This window comes from Rhinopithecus roxellana, chromosome 12 (genome assembly GCF_007565055.1).
Source record: "Rhinopithecus roxellana isolate Shanxi Qingling chromosome 12, ASM756505v1, whole genome shotgun sequence".
NCBI classification, from domain to species: domain Eukaryota; kingdom Metazoa; phylum Chordata; class Mammalia; order Primates; family Cercopithecidae; genus Rhinopithecus; species Rhinopithecus roxellana.
In genome coordinates this window covers 85,865,790-85,880,327 of record NC_044560.1, presented here as the reverse complement: position 1 = coordinate 85,880,327, position 14,538 = coordinate 85,865,790, and the positions used below count along the sequence as shown (strand labels likewise).

The 14,538-nt window shown below is 47.8% G+C and overlaps 1 protein-coding gene across 1 annotated transcript in view; it reads left to right on the top strand.

Moving 5' to 3' along the window:
- The window catches only part of DLGAP3 (DLG associated protein 3), a 68,108-nt gene that overhangs the window by 20,965 nt on the left and 32,605 nt on the right, over positions 1–14,538 (top strand). The window contains exons 2-5 of the mRNA XM_030913701.1: positions 1,554–1,636; positions 3,405–4,562; positions 8,574–8,779; positions 9,105–9,177. Coding sequence (XP_030769561.1) covers positions 3,456–4,562; positions 8,574–8,779; positions 9,105–9,177 — 1,386 coding nt within the window. The 5' untranslated portion in view covers positions 1,554–1,636; positions 3,405–3,455. The remainder of the gene's footprint in view (positions 1–1,553; positions 1,637–3,404; positions 4,563–8,573; positions 8,780–9,104; positions 9,178–14,538) is intronic.

Sequence of the window (14,538 nt, the reverse complement as noted above, 5' to 3'; positions counted from 1 at the left end):
TGCTGGGATTACAGGCTTGAGCCACCGCGCCGGCCCCAAGTGCTTTTTCAACAACTACTTGAGAGGCCGTCTTGACCTGAAATTCCCTCTGTTTCCCCAAAGAAGGGCAATGGAGGAGAATTGTCATCCAGAGCCAGGCAGTTGGTATCCGTGAGGTCACCCCAGTCTCCCTTTAGGCAGTGTAACCAACAGCTTCTACAGTCCAGGCTCCAGGGTGGGCCAGGGGCTGGGTATGTCTCACCCTGTCCTCTATGGAAGATTCTTAGGAAACCACAGTCTTCTTCATTGTCTCACATCCTTCAGGGCCAGGAAGTTCTTCCTGATGTCTGACTGTGCCTTTTCCACTACTATTAATCATGCTTGCAAAGCTAGCTCTTCTTCCTGATGTCCCTGTGTCTAATAATGGCATCATTAGTCTTCCAGTCACGGCTGCTGCAAACTTCAGGATCGTCTTACTTTCTGATTTTCTCTCTCCTATTCCCACTATTTGCCATTCCCTGTCTGCCAGAACTCTCTGAGCCTACCCCTTAGAATTTCCTATTTGCACACTTCTTCTCCCTGTGCTTGTTGTTTCCTCCACTGGGTAGGTTCTCTTCCCCATCACCTATGTGTATGGGACACACAGACATCTTGTACTCCATCACAAACACCCTCTCCTCTGAGAAGTCTTCCTTGACTGCCCTCTATTGAATCTGGTCCCATCCTCATCTGAAGTAGCCTAACATTTTGGTACCTCTTTACAGCACAGTCATTTGTTCGTCTACTTAGTGAATGTTTATTAAGGACTGGCTCTGGGCAAAGCCCTGAGTTAGGTGCTGGAGATGCAGAGATGAATAGGACTTGGTTCCTGTCCTGAAGAAGACCACATTCTAAGTGGGGAGACAGAAACTGAAACAGACATTTTCAATGCAATGTGAAGGCTGCTTTCATGGGGACACCCAGGGTGTTATAAAAGCCCGATAAAGAGCATAACCTAGAATAAGAGCACAGAAAGTCTTTAAGGGAAGGTGGGGCTTAATATGAGTAAGTGTTAGCCAAGGGGAGGGCTTTGAGGTGGATGAAAGGAAATTCTAGGAGGAGGGTACAGTTTGTGCAAAAATAAAGTGGCCTGAAATAACTCTGTCACGTGAGAGGTTGTTCCCCTGTTAGACTCTAAACCCCTTGAGGACAGGGACCACTCTGAAATCACCTCTGTACACTTCTCACTCTCTTGCTTATGGTAGCTGTTCAACAAATGTTTGTGGAATGGAATCATATTTGAGGGCAATGGAAAAAAAAAAAAAAAAAAAATGCAGTGGCTCAGCACCATGGACAGATCCCACAAACACCTGCAGTTGGAGGTAGTCCAACCTGTAAGCTCATTTGCATGTATTTGAATAATGAAGCCAACCTCATTTCCCTGGGGGTTCAAAGGCTCTGCATCATGGCGGATCCAATCAGTCCTGGTTTGGGGGGGTTGGGAAGGGAAACTGTCAGGGCCAGAGACCAGTCCTCTGAGGACGGTGGGAAAACGTCACTCCCCTTTTGCTTACCATCCTTTTCTTTTCCATCAGGAGCCAGTGGTCCTGAGCCTTCTGAAGTTAGGATTCTGCCTGGTGGTGGGGATCCTGACATCAAGGATGGGACACCCTGGATGGTGAGTGATAGAAGAGTCTGGGAGCGGGGATTAGACTCAGGTTCTCATGCCAGAATAATGGGTTTGAATCTTGATTCAAAGTGACTCATCCACTTACTGGCTGTGTGACCTCACCATTTTGAGCTCAATTTTCTCATGGGTAAGTGTGGATAATATCTGCATTACAAGATTTCAGTGAGATTAGAGAGTATCAGGTATGCACAATACCTGGTATATAGCAAGTACTTGGGAAATAGTAGGAGATGAGAGATGGGCAGGATCTGAAGAAAGGTGGGTGTGGGGAGGTGGTGGCAGGGAGAAAGAGAATGAGTCTCGGAGGTGCCGCTGTCTGGAGCCTTTGAGGCTGTCATCCCTCCTAGTCAGCAGATGGCCCAGGAGCCTGGTCGAGGATGAGGGAGGGCACCGTCTGCCAGCTCCTCTGTCCCTGTCCCTCCTGCTGTCACTCCCTCCTGCCGTAGCTCCTATCCTGGCAGCTCCTGGAGTCCTGATTGGAGGCAGCTCTTGCTGAGAGCTGACCTCTCTGTCCTGTAGCCTTGGCAAACCTGGGATGGAGGCCAGGAGCACTGGTTCCTGAGTTTTTTCTCCATCGCTTTCCTGTCTTGCATTCCCTCTGTTCCTGGGAGGAGGAACTCCTGGGTTCCAATCCCAGTTTAGGATTCAGATGCTACTTTGTGTAGCTGCTGTTCTTCTTCACGGATTTTCCTCCTTCATGATTCCTCTCCAGTGGAATGGGAGTGGAGGGTGGGGAGTAAAAGGCAAAAGGGGTAATTTCATGGGGGAAATATTTGGAACCCAGAAGAGGAAGGAGGAAGAGTCATCTCAGATTCTCCTTATTTCAGTCCACAGGGGAGGGAGAAGGAACCTGCGGCCAGATGGAATGCACAGGGTGTGGAAGGAAGGGGAGGGATTGCTCTGTGGGATGGTGCTGGATATGTAGATTTGGGTCCAGTGTTCTCTTTGTTCACAGCAGCTGGGAGCTGTGACCCTGAGGCCTGGCTCTTGCAACAGTGGGGTGTAGGGCAGGGTTGGGGTAGATATGTGGCTGTGGATCTATTTGCCTAATGCCAGCTTGTTAAAAGCTAGTTCACCTAAAGACTGGTTCCTTTGAATATTTTATGTCTCCCTGGGTATTCTTTTGTTTTTGGTAATCTAAGGACACACACACACACATAAACACACATCCCAAAGTATATCTATATATTTACAAATAAATGTGTATCTATGTATATATGTAAATATTTCTATATATATGCATTTATAAATATTTATTAATATATATTTACAAATATAAAAACAAACAAATATATGTATATATATAAATTTAGAGGCCAAGTCTTGCTCTGTTGCCTGGGCTGGAGTGCAGTGGTATAATACAATCATAGTTCACTGCAGCTTTGAGCTCTTGTGCTCAAGAAGTGATCCTGCTGTCTTGCACTCCCAAAGTGCTAGAAGTACAGGTGTGAACCACTGTGCCCAGTCTCTAAGGACATTTAAAAACCCATTTGACTGAGGGAATATCCTCCTGTGAATAAGTATTTATCGGATTTGCGGCATTCGTTGAATGATGGGATTACTTTGTGCCCTTGAGTGTCTATCTGTCTATTATGACTGTTTAAAGGAGTTTTTAGTCCATTTGTGGGAGGATAGTAAAATTAATCATAATAAATTGATATGTATTACCTAAAGGGATACAAGGATGCCTAATAAAAGATGGTTTTAGGTGAAGAGGGCTGTTCAATTCAAATACCTTTTCTCCCTATTTTTCCAGGAGGTTCCTGGGGCCTGGCCCCCAAGACTATGAAGAGCCTTTGCTGAGGCCATGAGGGGTTACCATGGCGACCGAGGCAGCCATCCCCGCCCAGCCCGCTTTGCTGACCAGCAGCATATGGACGTGGGCCCAGCTGCCAGGGCCCCATACCTGCTGGGCTCCAGGGAGGCCTTCTCCACTGAGCCCCGCTTCTGTGCCCCGAGAGCTGGCCTGGGACACATTTCTCCTGAAGGGCCCCTGAGCCTGAGTGAGGGGCCGTCGGTAGGCCCTGAGGGAGGGCCAGGGGGGGCCGGGGTTGGGGGGGGTAGCAGCACCTTCCCCAGGATGTACCCTGGCCAGAGCCCCTTCGACACCTGTGAAGACTGTGTGGGCCACCCACAGGGCAAGGGTGCCCCCCGCCTGCCTCCTACACTCCTGGATCAGTTTGAAAAGCAGTTGCCAGTTCAACAAGATGGCTTCCACACACTACCATACCAGCGAGGGCCAGCAGGGGCAGGGCCCGGGCCAGCGCCAGGGACTGGCACTGCCCCAGAGCCCCGCAGCGAGAGCCCTAGCCGCATCCGGCACCTGGTTCATTCTGTGCAGAAGCTCTTTGCCAAGTCCCACTCTCTGGAGGCGCCAGGGAAGCGGGACTATAATGGGCCCAAGGCTGAGGGAAGAGGTGGCTCTGGAGGAGACAGCTACCCTGGCCCAGGCTCTGGAGGCCCCCACACCTCCCACCACCACCATCACCACCACCATCACCACCACCACCAGTCCCGGCACGGCAAGAGGAGCAAGAGCAAGGACCGCAAGGGGGATGGGCGGCATCAGGCCAAGTCCACAGGCTGGTGGAGCTCCGATGACAACTTGGACAGTGATAGCGGCTTCCTGGCGGGTGGCAGGCCCCCTGGGGAGCCTGGTGGTCCCTTCTGCCTGGAGGGTCCAGATGGGTCCTACCGGGACTTGAGCTTCAAGGGGCGCTCGGGCGGGTCGGAAGGCCGCTGCCTTGCCTGCACTGGCATGTCCATGTCACTGGATGGACAGTCGGTCAAGCGAAGTGCCTGGCATACCATGATGGTCAGCCAGGGCCGGGATGGATACCCGGGGGCCGGGCCAGGCAAGGGGCTCCTGGGTCCGGAGACCAAGGCCAAAGCCAGGACTTATCACTATCTGCAGGTGAGGCTTTTTGGGGGTTGGGGAACAGGATCCTCAGCCTTCACCAGTCTTGTCAACCAGGGAGCAGTGGAAAGTGTTGGGTGAGAGCCAGCTGTCCCTGTGATGGAGGGCCTGGATGCTGGGAGGCTCTGCCCTGCCCCATTGGGTCACTCTGAGCTCCTTTGGGGCTTCACTTTCCCTATTTGTGCAACGAAGGGCCCTTCTGTTCTAATGATGTGTCAGTCCCTGGAGACTTCCCCTTGACTTACTGTTTTGGACAGGCTGTGCTGATCTCTGTCTTAGGAGGTTGAAGGCATAATGAAGTTGAGGACAGGCAGTGGACAGGATACTGAGGTGCACCTTAGCTGTGGCTGCTCTTAAGATTGAAGGTCAGCAGTTGGAAAGCAGTTCTCCTGCCCCAAAGCCTTCTCCAGCCCTCTTTTCTGCTATAATCCGGGTGGCCCACATGTTTGAATATGAAGATCAGTTATTTCCAGAATGTGCCTCTGCTGAAGTTTGTCATTCCGGGGTACCTGTGGTGGGACAGCCGAAGCTGTGGAGGGGTCCTGGGAGTTTCATGTGTCTCATGTGTTTTCCTAGGTTAGGGGACAAACTGGATTTCAGCCCTGATACAATTCAGGCAGGGCCTCCTGGGAGTGGATAGTGCAGGTGATAGCTGGCATGCTGTTCTCATCTTTTCTTGCCATCTCTATGGTCTCTGCAGGTGAGGCCAGGAGCTCTGATTCCTACTTTTTATGGAGACTTCACCCCAGCCTCATCTAGCCCACATCGTTTTCTTAAGTCATGCCATAATTTTAGGAGAAAAAGTCAATATAAATTCTGGAGGTTCAGTGTATTTCTGCATTCCACATAGTTGATACGGATCTATTTATTCAATGAGCATTTCCTGGGTGCTGTGGATACAAAGATGAAGATACAGATGCTGCTTGTGAGGAGCTCACAGTGTACAGTGGGAATAGACAAGGAAGCAGATAGAATATAGCGTGATGAGGCTGTGATAGGAGAGAGCCCTGGGCTTCTTGGGAACACAGAGGAGACACCTCACCGACCTGGGTGAGGAATGTCCCCTGAGCTGAATCTTGGTGGAGGAGTTGCAGTTGTTGAGTGCCGACTAAAGGTATTCTGGGAAGAGACCATACAACATGTTCAAAGGTGTGGAGAACAGAGTCTGCATGTGTCTTTGTGGGACATTGGCCTTGCTAGGTAAGTTGTGCACAAGTTAGGGCTCTCCTGGAGAACTCATGAAGGCCCAAGGGAGCACATAGGGCCACAGAGCAAATAAGAAGGGACTTCTGGATTCAGGACTTCTGGATTGGCCTAGTTTGCCCCCTCCCTGGGTAGGGAGGTGCTCTAAGCTGGGAACTGAAGGGTCCAGGGAGGGAACACCCATCCTTTCTCCCCCATAGCCGACTCCTTGCCATCCCTGAAGACTCGCTGCCATTTTGCTGCTCCCTGCTGCTTCTCCAGGGCTGCCCTGACCTCCCTGGGGGCTTCCTTTTTAACATGCACCTCACAGTGTCCTGCAGAGGAGTGAGGAGCTCTGCAGTGGCTAGAGTGGGAACCCTGCAGTGTGGCCTTCCCATCTGCTGGCCTGCCTCTCTCCACCTGCCTGCTGCTCTCTGTAGAGAATGGGGAAGGGGAATGATCCCTCCGGTCTGGAGTTCCAGGGTATCTGAGGACTGGGATGTCTGAGCCCATGTGGGGAAGAACCAAGGAGCTACAGGGACCCTCCAGAAAGCCTCGTGCTCCCCTGGTACAAAAGCAGGGGAGACTGGCCACATGCGGCCAGGTGTCTTTGTTGGACTCCCAATCCGATTGTTGAAGCCCTGTTTCTCCCACTGGATACCGGCTTTGTCTTAAGCCTCTTCCAGAATCCCTCTGTCCACTCTGAGCCCCTGTTTCTTTATGGAGTCTCATCTCTTTGTTTCCCATCTTCCGATTGAGCCCCAGCCCCTCGAAGAGGCCTCCTCCTCCCCGTGGGTTCCTTCTCATCCCCAGAGTCTCCACCTTTCCCCTGAACCCTATGCTGTCTCTGAGGTGTTACCCCTTTTGGAGCTCCCATCCCTACCCCATTTAACCTGTTCTTTACAACAAGGGTTTTAAATCCTCCCTACCTCCTCCAGTCCTCTCCCCCACGTCTTCACTTACACCTCATTTTCCGAAGTGTAGGCTGACATCACAGACTCCCTCAGCTTCCTGACAGCATCTCTCTAGACACATCCAGATTCCCAGCCACGCTCATCCCCTTCCTTGGCTCATAGGAAAAGCTGGGACCACCCATCCCAGGCTGATCCTTCCTCCAGGGCTTGAGCCCATCTCCTCATGACCCCCTCCATCCCTGAACTGTTCTCCTCCCTTCTGAGGTTTAAAGACTATTTTTACTGGCTCTTTCTGTCATCCTGAAAACATGTCCAAAGTCGCTTGCATCCTAAAAAATATTTCTGCAGCTCCATCCCACCTTCCATGTCCTTCATAATCAAGTTCTTAGAGCATAGACGCCTCTTCTTCACTTCCCTTCAATTCTTCCCTCACTGTGGTCTAATTTCCACACTCCCTGTCATTGACATGCCCTGGCAGTGGCCACAGATGATCTCTTGAGAGCTGTCTTCAAAAGGTACTTTTCGGTGCCTGTAATAATTGTTACCATTTATTGAGCACTTTCTATGTCCTGGAAACTCTCTATTGGCTCATTTATCTTTGCCACCAACCCTCCGATGTAGGCATAAGTATCACGACCAACTCGCAGACAAGGAAACTGACACTTAGAGGTTAATCCGTTTTGCTTAAGTTCACCTATCCAGCAAGTGATGGGGCCAGAATTGCACATGAATCTTCTAACTCCCGAGCCTGAGTTACTAACCTCTGAACGCACTGTGGCATTTGACATAATCGACTCCCTTTATTCTTGAAATGTCTCCTGTTTCTATGACATGGCATTTTCCTGACTTCCCTCCTACCCCTCTGCCCACTCCTTCTCAGGTGACTTCACAGGCTCCTCTTCCTTTCTTCACAGTCCCTTTTTAAATGTCAGTGGATCTCTGCTCATCTCTCTTCTTCTCTCCCCTGGGCTGTCTCATTCACTGCTATGGATTCAGCTGCCGCCCATGACTCCCACATGTCCGCCTCCAACCCCGATCTCCCCACTGAATCCCAGAACCAAACATCCAACCACCTGCTCAACAGTTCTATGCCAAGCTCAAGGTGCTCAACCCCGACCCTACCACCTTTTCCCAGACTTGTTTCTCTGGGGTTCTATGGCTCAGTGAGCGGCAGCACCCTCCTCCAGGTCCTCAGCCAACAGCCTGGCAGTCATCCTCGACTCCTCCCGCCCCCTCATCCCCCACGTCTAATCAGGCTCACTGATGCTCCTTAACACCTCTCATTTCCATCTCCTTCTCTTCCCCCTCATTGTCATTGTCTTAATTTAGGCCTCATCATCTCTTGCCTGGATAACAGCGTCAGCCTCCTAATTGGTCGTCCTCTCACCACTTGAGCCTCTGCCCTGCTCCTGGCCCTCCACAGTCCAGCCTCTGTTTGGACTGTGGGAGAGCTCTTTCTGCAACACAAATCTGATGTCACTGCCCTGCATGAAGCCCTCTGTGGCTCCCCACAGCGGGGAAGGAGAGAGGATTTGGAATGTAAGCAGGTTGAAAGGATGAAGGAAAAGGAGGGGTAGAAGGTTGATTGAGGTCAGGTGATGCCTGACTGCCGGGCATGGAATTGACACAGGTCACTTTGGCCTCTGATCATCAACCGCTTGACGCCTGGCATGTCACTCCCTCAGACTCTCTAGGTGGCCCTTAATTAAGTGCAGAAGGTCTGTGGAGGATGACGAGGTGTCTCTTGTAAGGGAGGGGGACAGCCTGAGACCCTCCCCTTCTGCCTCTGCATGTACCTGACTGTGCCTGTCCAAGCCAGGGCAGAGCACCTCCCACTGGCAGTGGGGAAAGAGTCCTGGCCTCTAGATTTACTAGGGTCAAGTCTGAGAGACAGAGGCCCCTGTTCCTGCAGGTGCCGCAAGATGACTGGGGGGGTTACCCCACTGGTGGCAAGGATGGGGAGATCCCCTGCCGCAGGATGCGGAGCGGCAGCTACATCAAAGCCATGGGGGATGAGGAGAGCGGAGACTCAGACGGCAGCCCCAAGACATCTCCCAAAGCAGTCGCCCGACGCTTCACCACCCGTCGCTCCTCCAGCGTGGACCAGGCCAGGATCAAGTAAGGACAGGGAGGGCCGGGGGGTGCGGGGTCGGGAGGCTGATGCTGGATTCCTGCGGGAGATGTGTGTAGAGTGGGTGAAAGTCAGGTAGTCCTGCTTAGGATTCAACTGGGGTGTCTCACTCTGGTCCACATAAAGGGAGGGTCTTGGTGGGAGTCCTTCTCTGGTGCCTCTTTGGGAGTCTCTTTACCCAGGGTCTCCTAAGGGATCTCTCTTTGGGGGTTCTGAGGAATAGGACTTGCTCAGGGGCCCCAGTGCTATTATCTCCCCTCCCCCACCTCCTAGCAGTCCACTGTTCTGACTCTGGAATTTTGACCTTCCCAGCTGCTGTGTCCCACCCCGGATCCACCCCCGGAGCTCCATCCCTGGCTACAGCCGTTCCCTCACCACTGGACAGGTAAGGGAGAGGCCCAGTATGCCTGGAGGAAAGAGTGAAAAGGGGATTCAATCCCTTGCTCCGCTTAGGACTTAAAATCAGAGGGTCTGCCCATGGAGAGAGCTCAGGCCTGGCTCTGGGGAAACTGGGAAACCTGCCTTAGGACTCCTGGAGCTGACTCAGGCTGGGAGTCTCAGAGAATGACAGCCTTAAAACCCACCAAGTGTCCTCAAAGTGATGAGCTTGTAAGGGCAACTCCAGTGCCCTGGGGCTCTCCACAGGCCCGATTGCTTCCTCCCTGCCTCTATGTAAAAGGTAGGATTGATTTGTACAGACAGGGTACAGGCCAAGCTACAGTCTCAGACATGATCTGGGCCTGAATTCTGCCACCCTGCCCCTCTGTCCTGAGGAACCACAAGCAAGAGACCTTACTTTTCAACACCTCTGTTTCTCGTCTTTAAAATGGCAATAGTAGGGACAGTTATTTTGCAGGGGTTTTGTGAGAGTTCCGTGAGAAAATGTATGCAAACACAAGGTACTTGGCCCGAAAATGGCATTTGAGAATGTGAGTTCCATATCTAAGTACAGACTTTCCCTTTAATTAGACGGAAGCAGCGCCGTTTAGTAATTAAACACATGAGGTGGGGTTGAATTCCAGCTTGGCTACTTACCAGCTGAGTGACCTGGGGCAAGTTACTTGACTTTTCTTGAGCCCCACTTTCCCTTTTTAAAAATAGGCATCATAATAGTGTTCTTGGCACATAGCCAGCATTCAATAAAGGTTAGCTATTTTTACTGTATGCTGGGGAAAAAATGCAATGCAAAAGACCATCCACATTGGCTCCCATTGTTCGCTGCTGCAGTCTCTCAGTATTCCTCTTCCATTGCCTGAACCAGGGAATCTGATTGGCACAGCTCTCTTTTTACATCAGACCAGCCTATGTTGTTAAACCCACGAGTTAAATGCTTAGCCCTCATTTTAGCTGGCCCATCAGTCACATGTAACACAGTTGAAGACTCCCTCCTTCCTGAAAGACTGTACTTGGTTGGCTTGGAGGACACCACGCCCTCTACATTCTCCTGGATTCTCTCCCTGGCTGCTTATCCTCAGTCTGTGTCTTGGGTGCCTCTGCAACTCCCCAGGATGTGAACACTGGAGTTTTCTAGAGCTCAGCCCCTGGACTTCTCTCTATACCTACTCCTTAGGTGATCTTGTCCAGGCTCATGGCTGAGAGCCTAATGACTACGAAATGTATATCTCCAGCCCAAACTCTCCCGTAAATGCCAGGCATATATGTCTAACTGTGCATTGAAATCTCATTTGGATGTTTAGTAGACATCTCAAACTTAAGATGTCCAAAACTAAACTGCTGATACCCGCACCCTCCACAATCCCCTCCTGTCTCTCGCTGCCGCAGTTGCTGCTCTATCCTCTGAATTCTCCATTTCAGATGACAACTTTATCCTTCTAGAAGCTCTGGTTTAAAAGCCTGAAGTCAGTTTGACCACTCTCTCTCTCACAATTCACCTCCAATCCTTCAGCTAATCCTGCTGGTCCCACCTTTAAAATATATCCAGGATCCAACCGCTTCTCACCACCTCCACTGCTACTGGTTCTTCCAGGCACCATGTCCTTTTGTCTGGATGATGGCAATGCCTTCTAGTTGGTCTCCTGTATTTGCTCTTGCTCCACTTCATCCTCTCTCATTACAGCCCGCATGATCTTTAAAAACTATAATCACACTCACTCACTCCTCTGCTCAAAACCCTCACCTTGCTCAGAGTAAACTCAGGAACCTAACCATGGCTTTCAAGGCCTGCATGACCTGGTGACCTCGCTGGAGTGGAGCTGCCTCTGAGTTCCTCTTCTAATGCTGTTCCCCTCCCTCCCACTCCAGCCACACTAGACTCCCTAGGGCCTTTGCATTTGCCACTACCTTTGCCTGGGTGTCACCTTCCCAGACACTCCCATGGATCACTTCCTCACTTCTTTCAGGTCTTTTCCCAAAGGTTCTAAAATTTTAATTTAATGCCCCCCTTCCAACATTTCCTATTCCCCTTCCCTGTGCTGTCATTGTTGAGGTCTTCTCCGCCTTCTTCCTCCTGCTCTTTTTCCTTATTCTTAGTACTTTGCACTATCTAATATCACATATACTTGACATATTTAGCCTGGAGGTATGGCTTCTTATTCTTGCTTTATAGAAGATGAAATAAGTTTAAAGCACTAGAGATGTCACCCTATTATGTCTCATAATACTTTTTTTCCCCTTAAGTCTATTTTTTTTTGTTTAGTATTTGCCTAGAACACCTTTTTCCATCTTTTACTTTAAAGCCTTTTGTCTACGTCTCGGGTATATTTTTTGAAAATAATTATAGCTACATTTTACCTATATCCATTCTGATAATTGCTTGAGAGTTTAGTACATTTATATTTATTGTGATTACTGATAATCTGTGATTACCCCTTGGCCTAAACCTAGGGTACTGTGATGACCCTGGCCCTAACTCTTGGATTTATTTCTATCATCTTATTTTGTGACTTCTATTTATCTTGCCTTCGGGCTGATGCTTTTCTGTTCCTTTGCTGCCTCCTTTTGGTTTGAGTTTTCTTTATTCTTCTCCCCACCAAATTCCATACTGTTTAGTAGTTATATATCCTATTTTATTCTTTGTGGTTACCCTTATAATTTTCATATGCATATTTGACTTAATGACTGAAGCTGACAGTTTTTTCTGTACTCCTCCTGAACAATGCAGAGACCCTAGGACATTTTTTTGTGTGTGTGTGTGACTGAGTCTGGCTCTGTTGCCCAGGTCAGAGTGCAGTGGCTAGATCTCTGCTCACTGCAACCTCCGCCTCCCAGGTTCAAGCAATTCTCCTGCCTCAGCCTCCCGAATAATTGCACCACTACACCTGGCTAATTGTTTTGTATTTTTAGTAGAGACAGGTTTCACTATGTTGGCCAGGCTGGTTCCAAACTCCTGACGTCAGGTGATCCACCTGCCTTGGCCTCCCAAAGTTCTGGGATTACAGACGTGAGCCACCATACCTGGCTGACATTTTGATTTTGATGACCTCTTCCCTTCTTGTTCTTTTTTTTGGCAACAAAAATTTATTTTCTCACAATTCTGGAGGCTAGAAATCTGATCAAGCTGTCAGCTGGTGTGGTGTCTACCATTCAGTGATTTGTATTTTTATATTTTTTATGTTGCTGTTTGGAGGAAAAAACATTTTAAATTTGATGGTGCATAATTCATCAATTTTTCTCTTCTTGATTGTGCTTTGGTGCAAAATTTAAGAAATCTTTGTCTAATGCAAGATCACAAAAAATTACTCTAATGTTTCTACTAAGCATTTTGTAGTTTAACATGTATATTTAGATGTATGACCCACTTTGAGTAGTATGTGTGTGTGTGTGTGTGTGTGTGTGTGTGTGTGTGTGTGATTCGAGTTAGGGGTCCAGCTTTATCTTTTGGAATGTGGATTTCCAATTTTCCCAGCATCATTTGTTGAAAAGGCTTTTCTTTCCTCATTGAAATTTCTTGGCCTCTTTTTCAAAATCAATTTACTGTAAATGCATGTGTTTATTAATGAACCTTAAAACTTATTCCATTGGTCTGCATGAACCTATCTTTATGCTATTACCACATGCTTTGATTGCTGTAACTGTGTAGTAAGTGTTGATTTTGGTAAGTTGAAATTACACGATTTTGTTACTCCTTTTAAAGATTGCTTTGTGTTTTGTGTTTCCTTTGCATACACACATGATTTTTGGGTAGGCTTGTTGATTTCTATAAGAAAATATAGTTGGGAATTTGAAGGGATTGCCCTGAATGTATAGATGGGGTATTGTATTCTTAACAATATTAAGTGTTATTGTCCTTGAATATTGGATGTATTTCCATTCATTAAGTTCTTCTTTGGTTTCTTTCAGTATTTATTTTATTTTTATTGTTATTATTATTTTAATTATTATTATTATTTTTTTTGAGATAGAGTCTCGCTTTGTCACCCAGGCTGGAGTGCAGTGGCATGATCTCAGCTCACTGCAAGCTCTGCCTCCCAGGTTCACGCCATTCTCCTGCCTCAGCCTCCTGAGTAGCTGGCACTACAGGTGCCCGCCACAACACCTGGCTAATTGTTTTTTTTTTGTATTTTTAGTAGAGACGGGGTTTCACTGTGCTAGCTAGGATGGTCTCGATCTCCTGACCTCGTGATCCGCCCGCCTTGGCCTCCCAAAGTGCTGGGTTTACAGGCGTGAGCCACCATGCCTGGCCTATTTTACTTTTAATTTTTATTATACATTGATAAATTGTAGGTGTATATATTTATGGGGTACAAAGTAATGTTATGATTTATGAATACAATGTGGAATAATTAAATCAAGTGAATTGACATGCCCATCACCTCAAATACTTAAGTGATCTTAGGACACTTTAATTTCCTTGACTTCTTCCCTTCTTATGTGGACTTATTGCCCAGTATTTTAGTTCTACCTTTTAACCTGTCAAATTAGTCTCCATTATTATTGTTACTTTTTATATTATTAGCTCTTGATTATATATACTCACATCTCTACCTTTTTTACTCCTCACTTTACCCCCTTACATCTCATTGTTTCCTCCTATATTCTTGGTAATTTTTTCAGTGAATATCTGTTAGTAGCAAACTTGAACTTTAACAAAAAATATATTTTACCCATACTGTTTGATACAGTTTAGCTTATTGTGGGAATTCTAGCTTAACATTTATTTTCTTTCAGTGTTTTGAAGATATTCTTTTGTCATCTGTCTGTTGTTGCCATTAAGGAGTCTGCTATCAACCCGATTGTCTTTGTAGGTAGTTTTAATTTCTCTCAGGTTGCTGTTGAGATCTTGCTTTGATTTTATCGTTCTGCAGTTTCACTATGATATGTTCATGTGTGTGCTCCATAGATCTGTGGATTCATGTTTTTCTTCAATTCTGGAAAATTCTCTCATGGTATAATTTGCATAGTGTATCTTTTCCCCATTCTTTTACTTTCAACTGTTTGTGTTTCAGATTTAAGGTATGTCTCTTGTACATGGCACCTAATGGTTCTTTTTTTTCTTTTTTTCTTTTGCTTTATCTTATCACTATGCGTTTTGAATGAATGTTTTGTCCATTCATGTTTTATTTTATTTATTTAATTTGTTTTTGAGGCAGGGTTTTCTCTGTCACCTAAGCTACAATGTAGTGGTATGAACGTGACTCACTGCAGCCTTGACCTCCCAGGCTCAATCAATCCTCCCACCTCAGTTCCCCAAGTAGCTGGGACTAGAGACACATACCACCATGCCCAGCTAATTTTGTATTTCTTGTAGAGATGGGACTTCACTATGTTGCCCAGGCTGGTCTCAAAA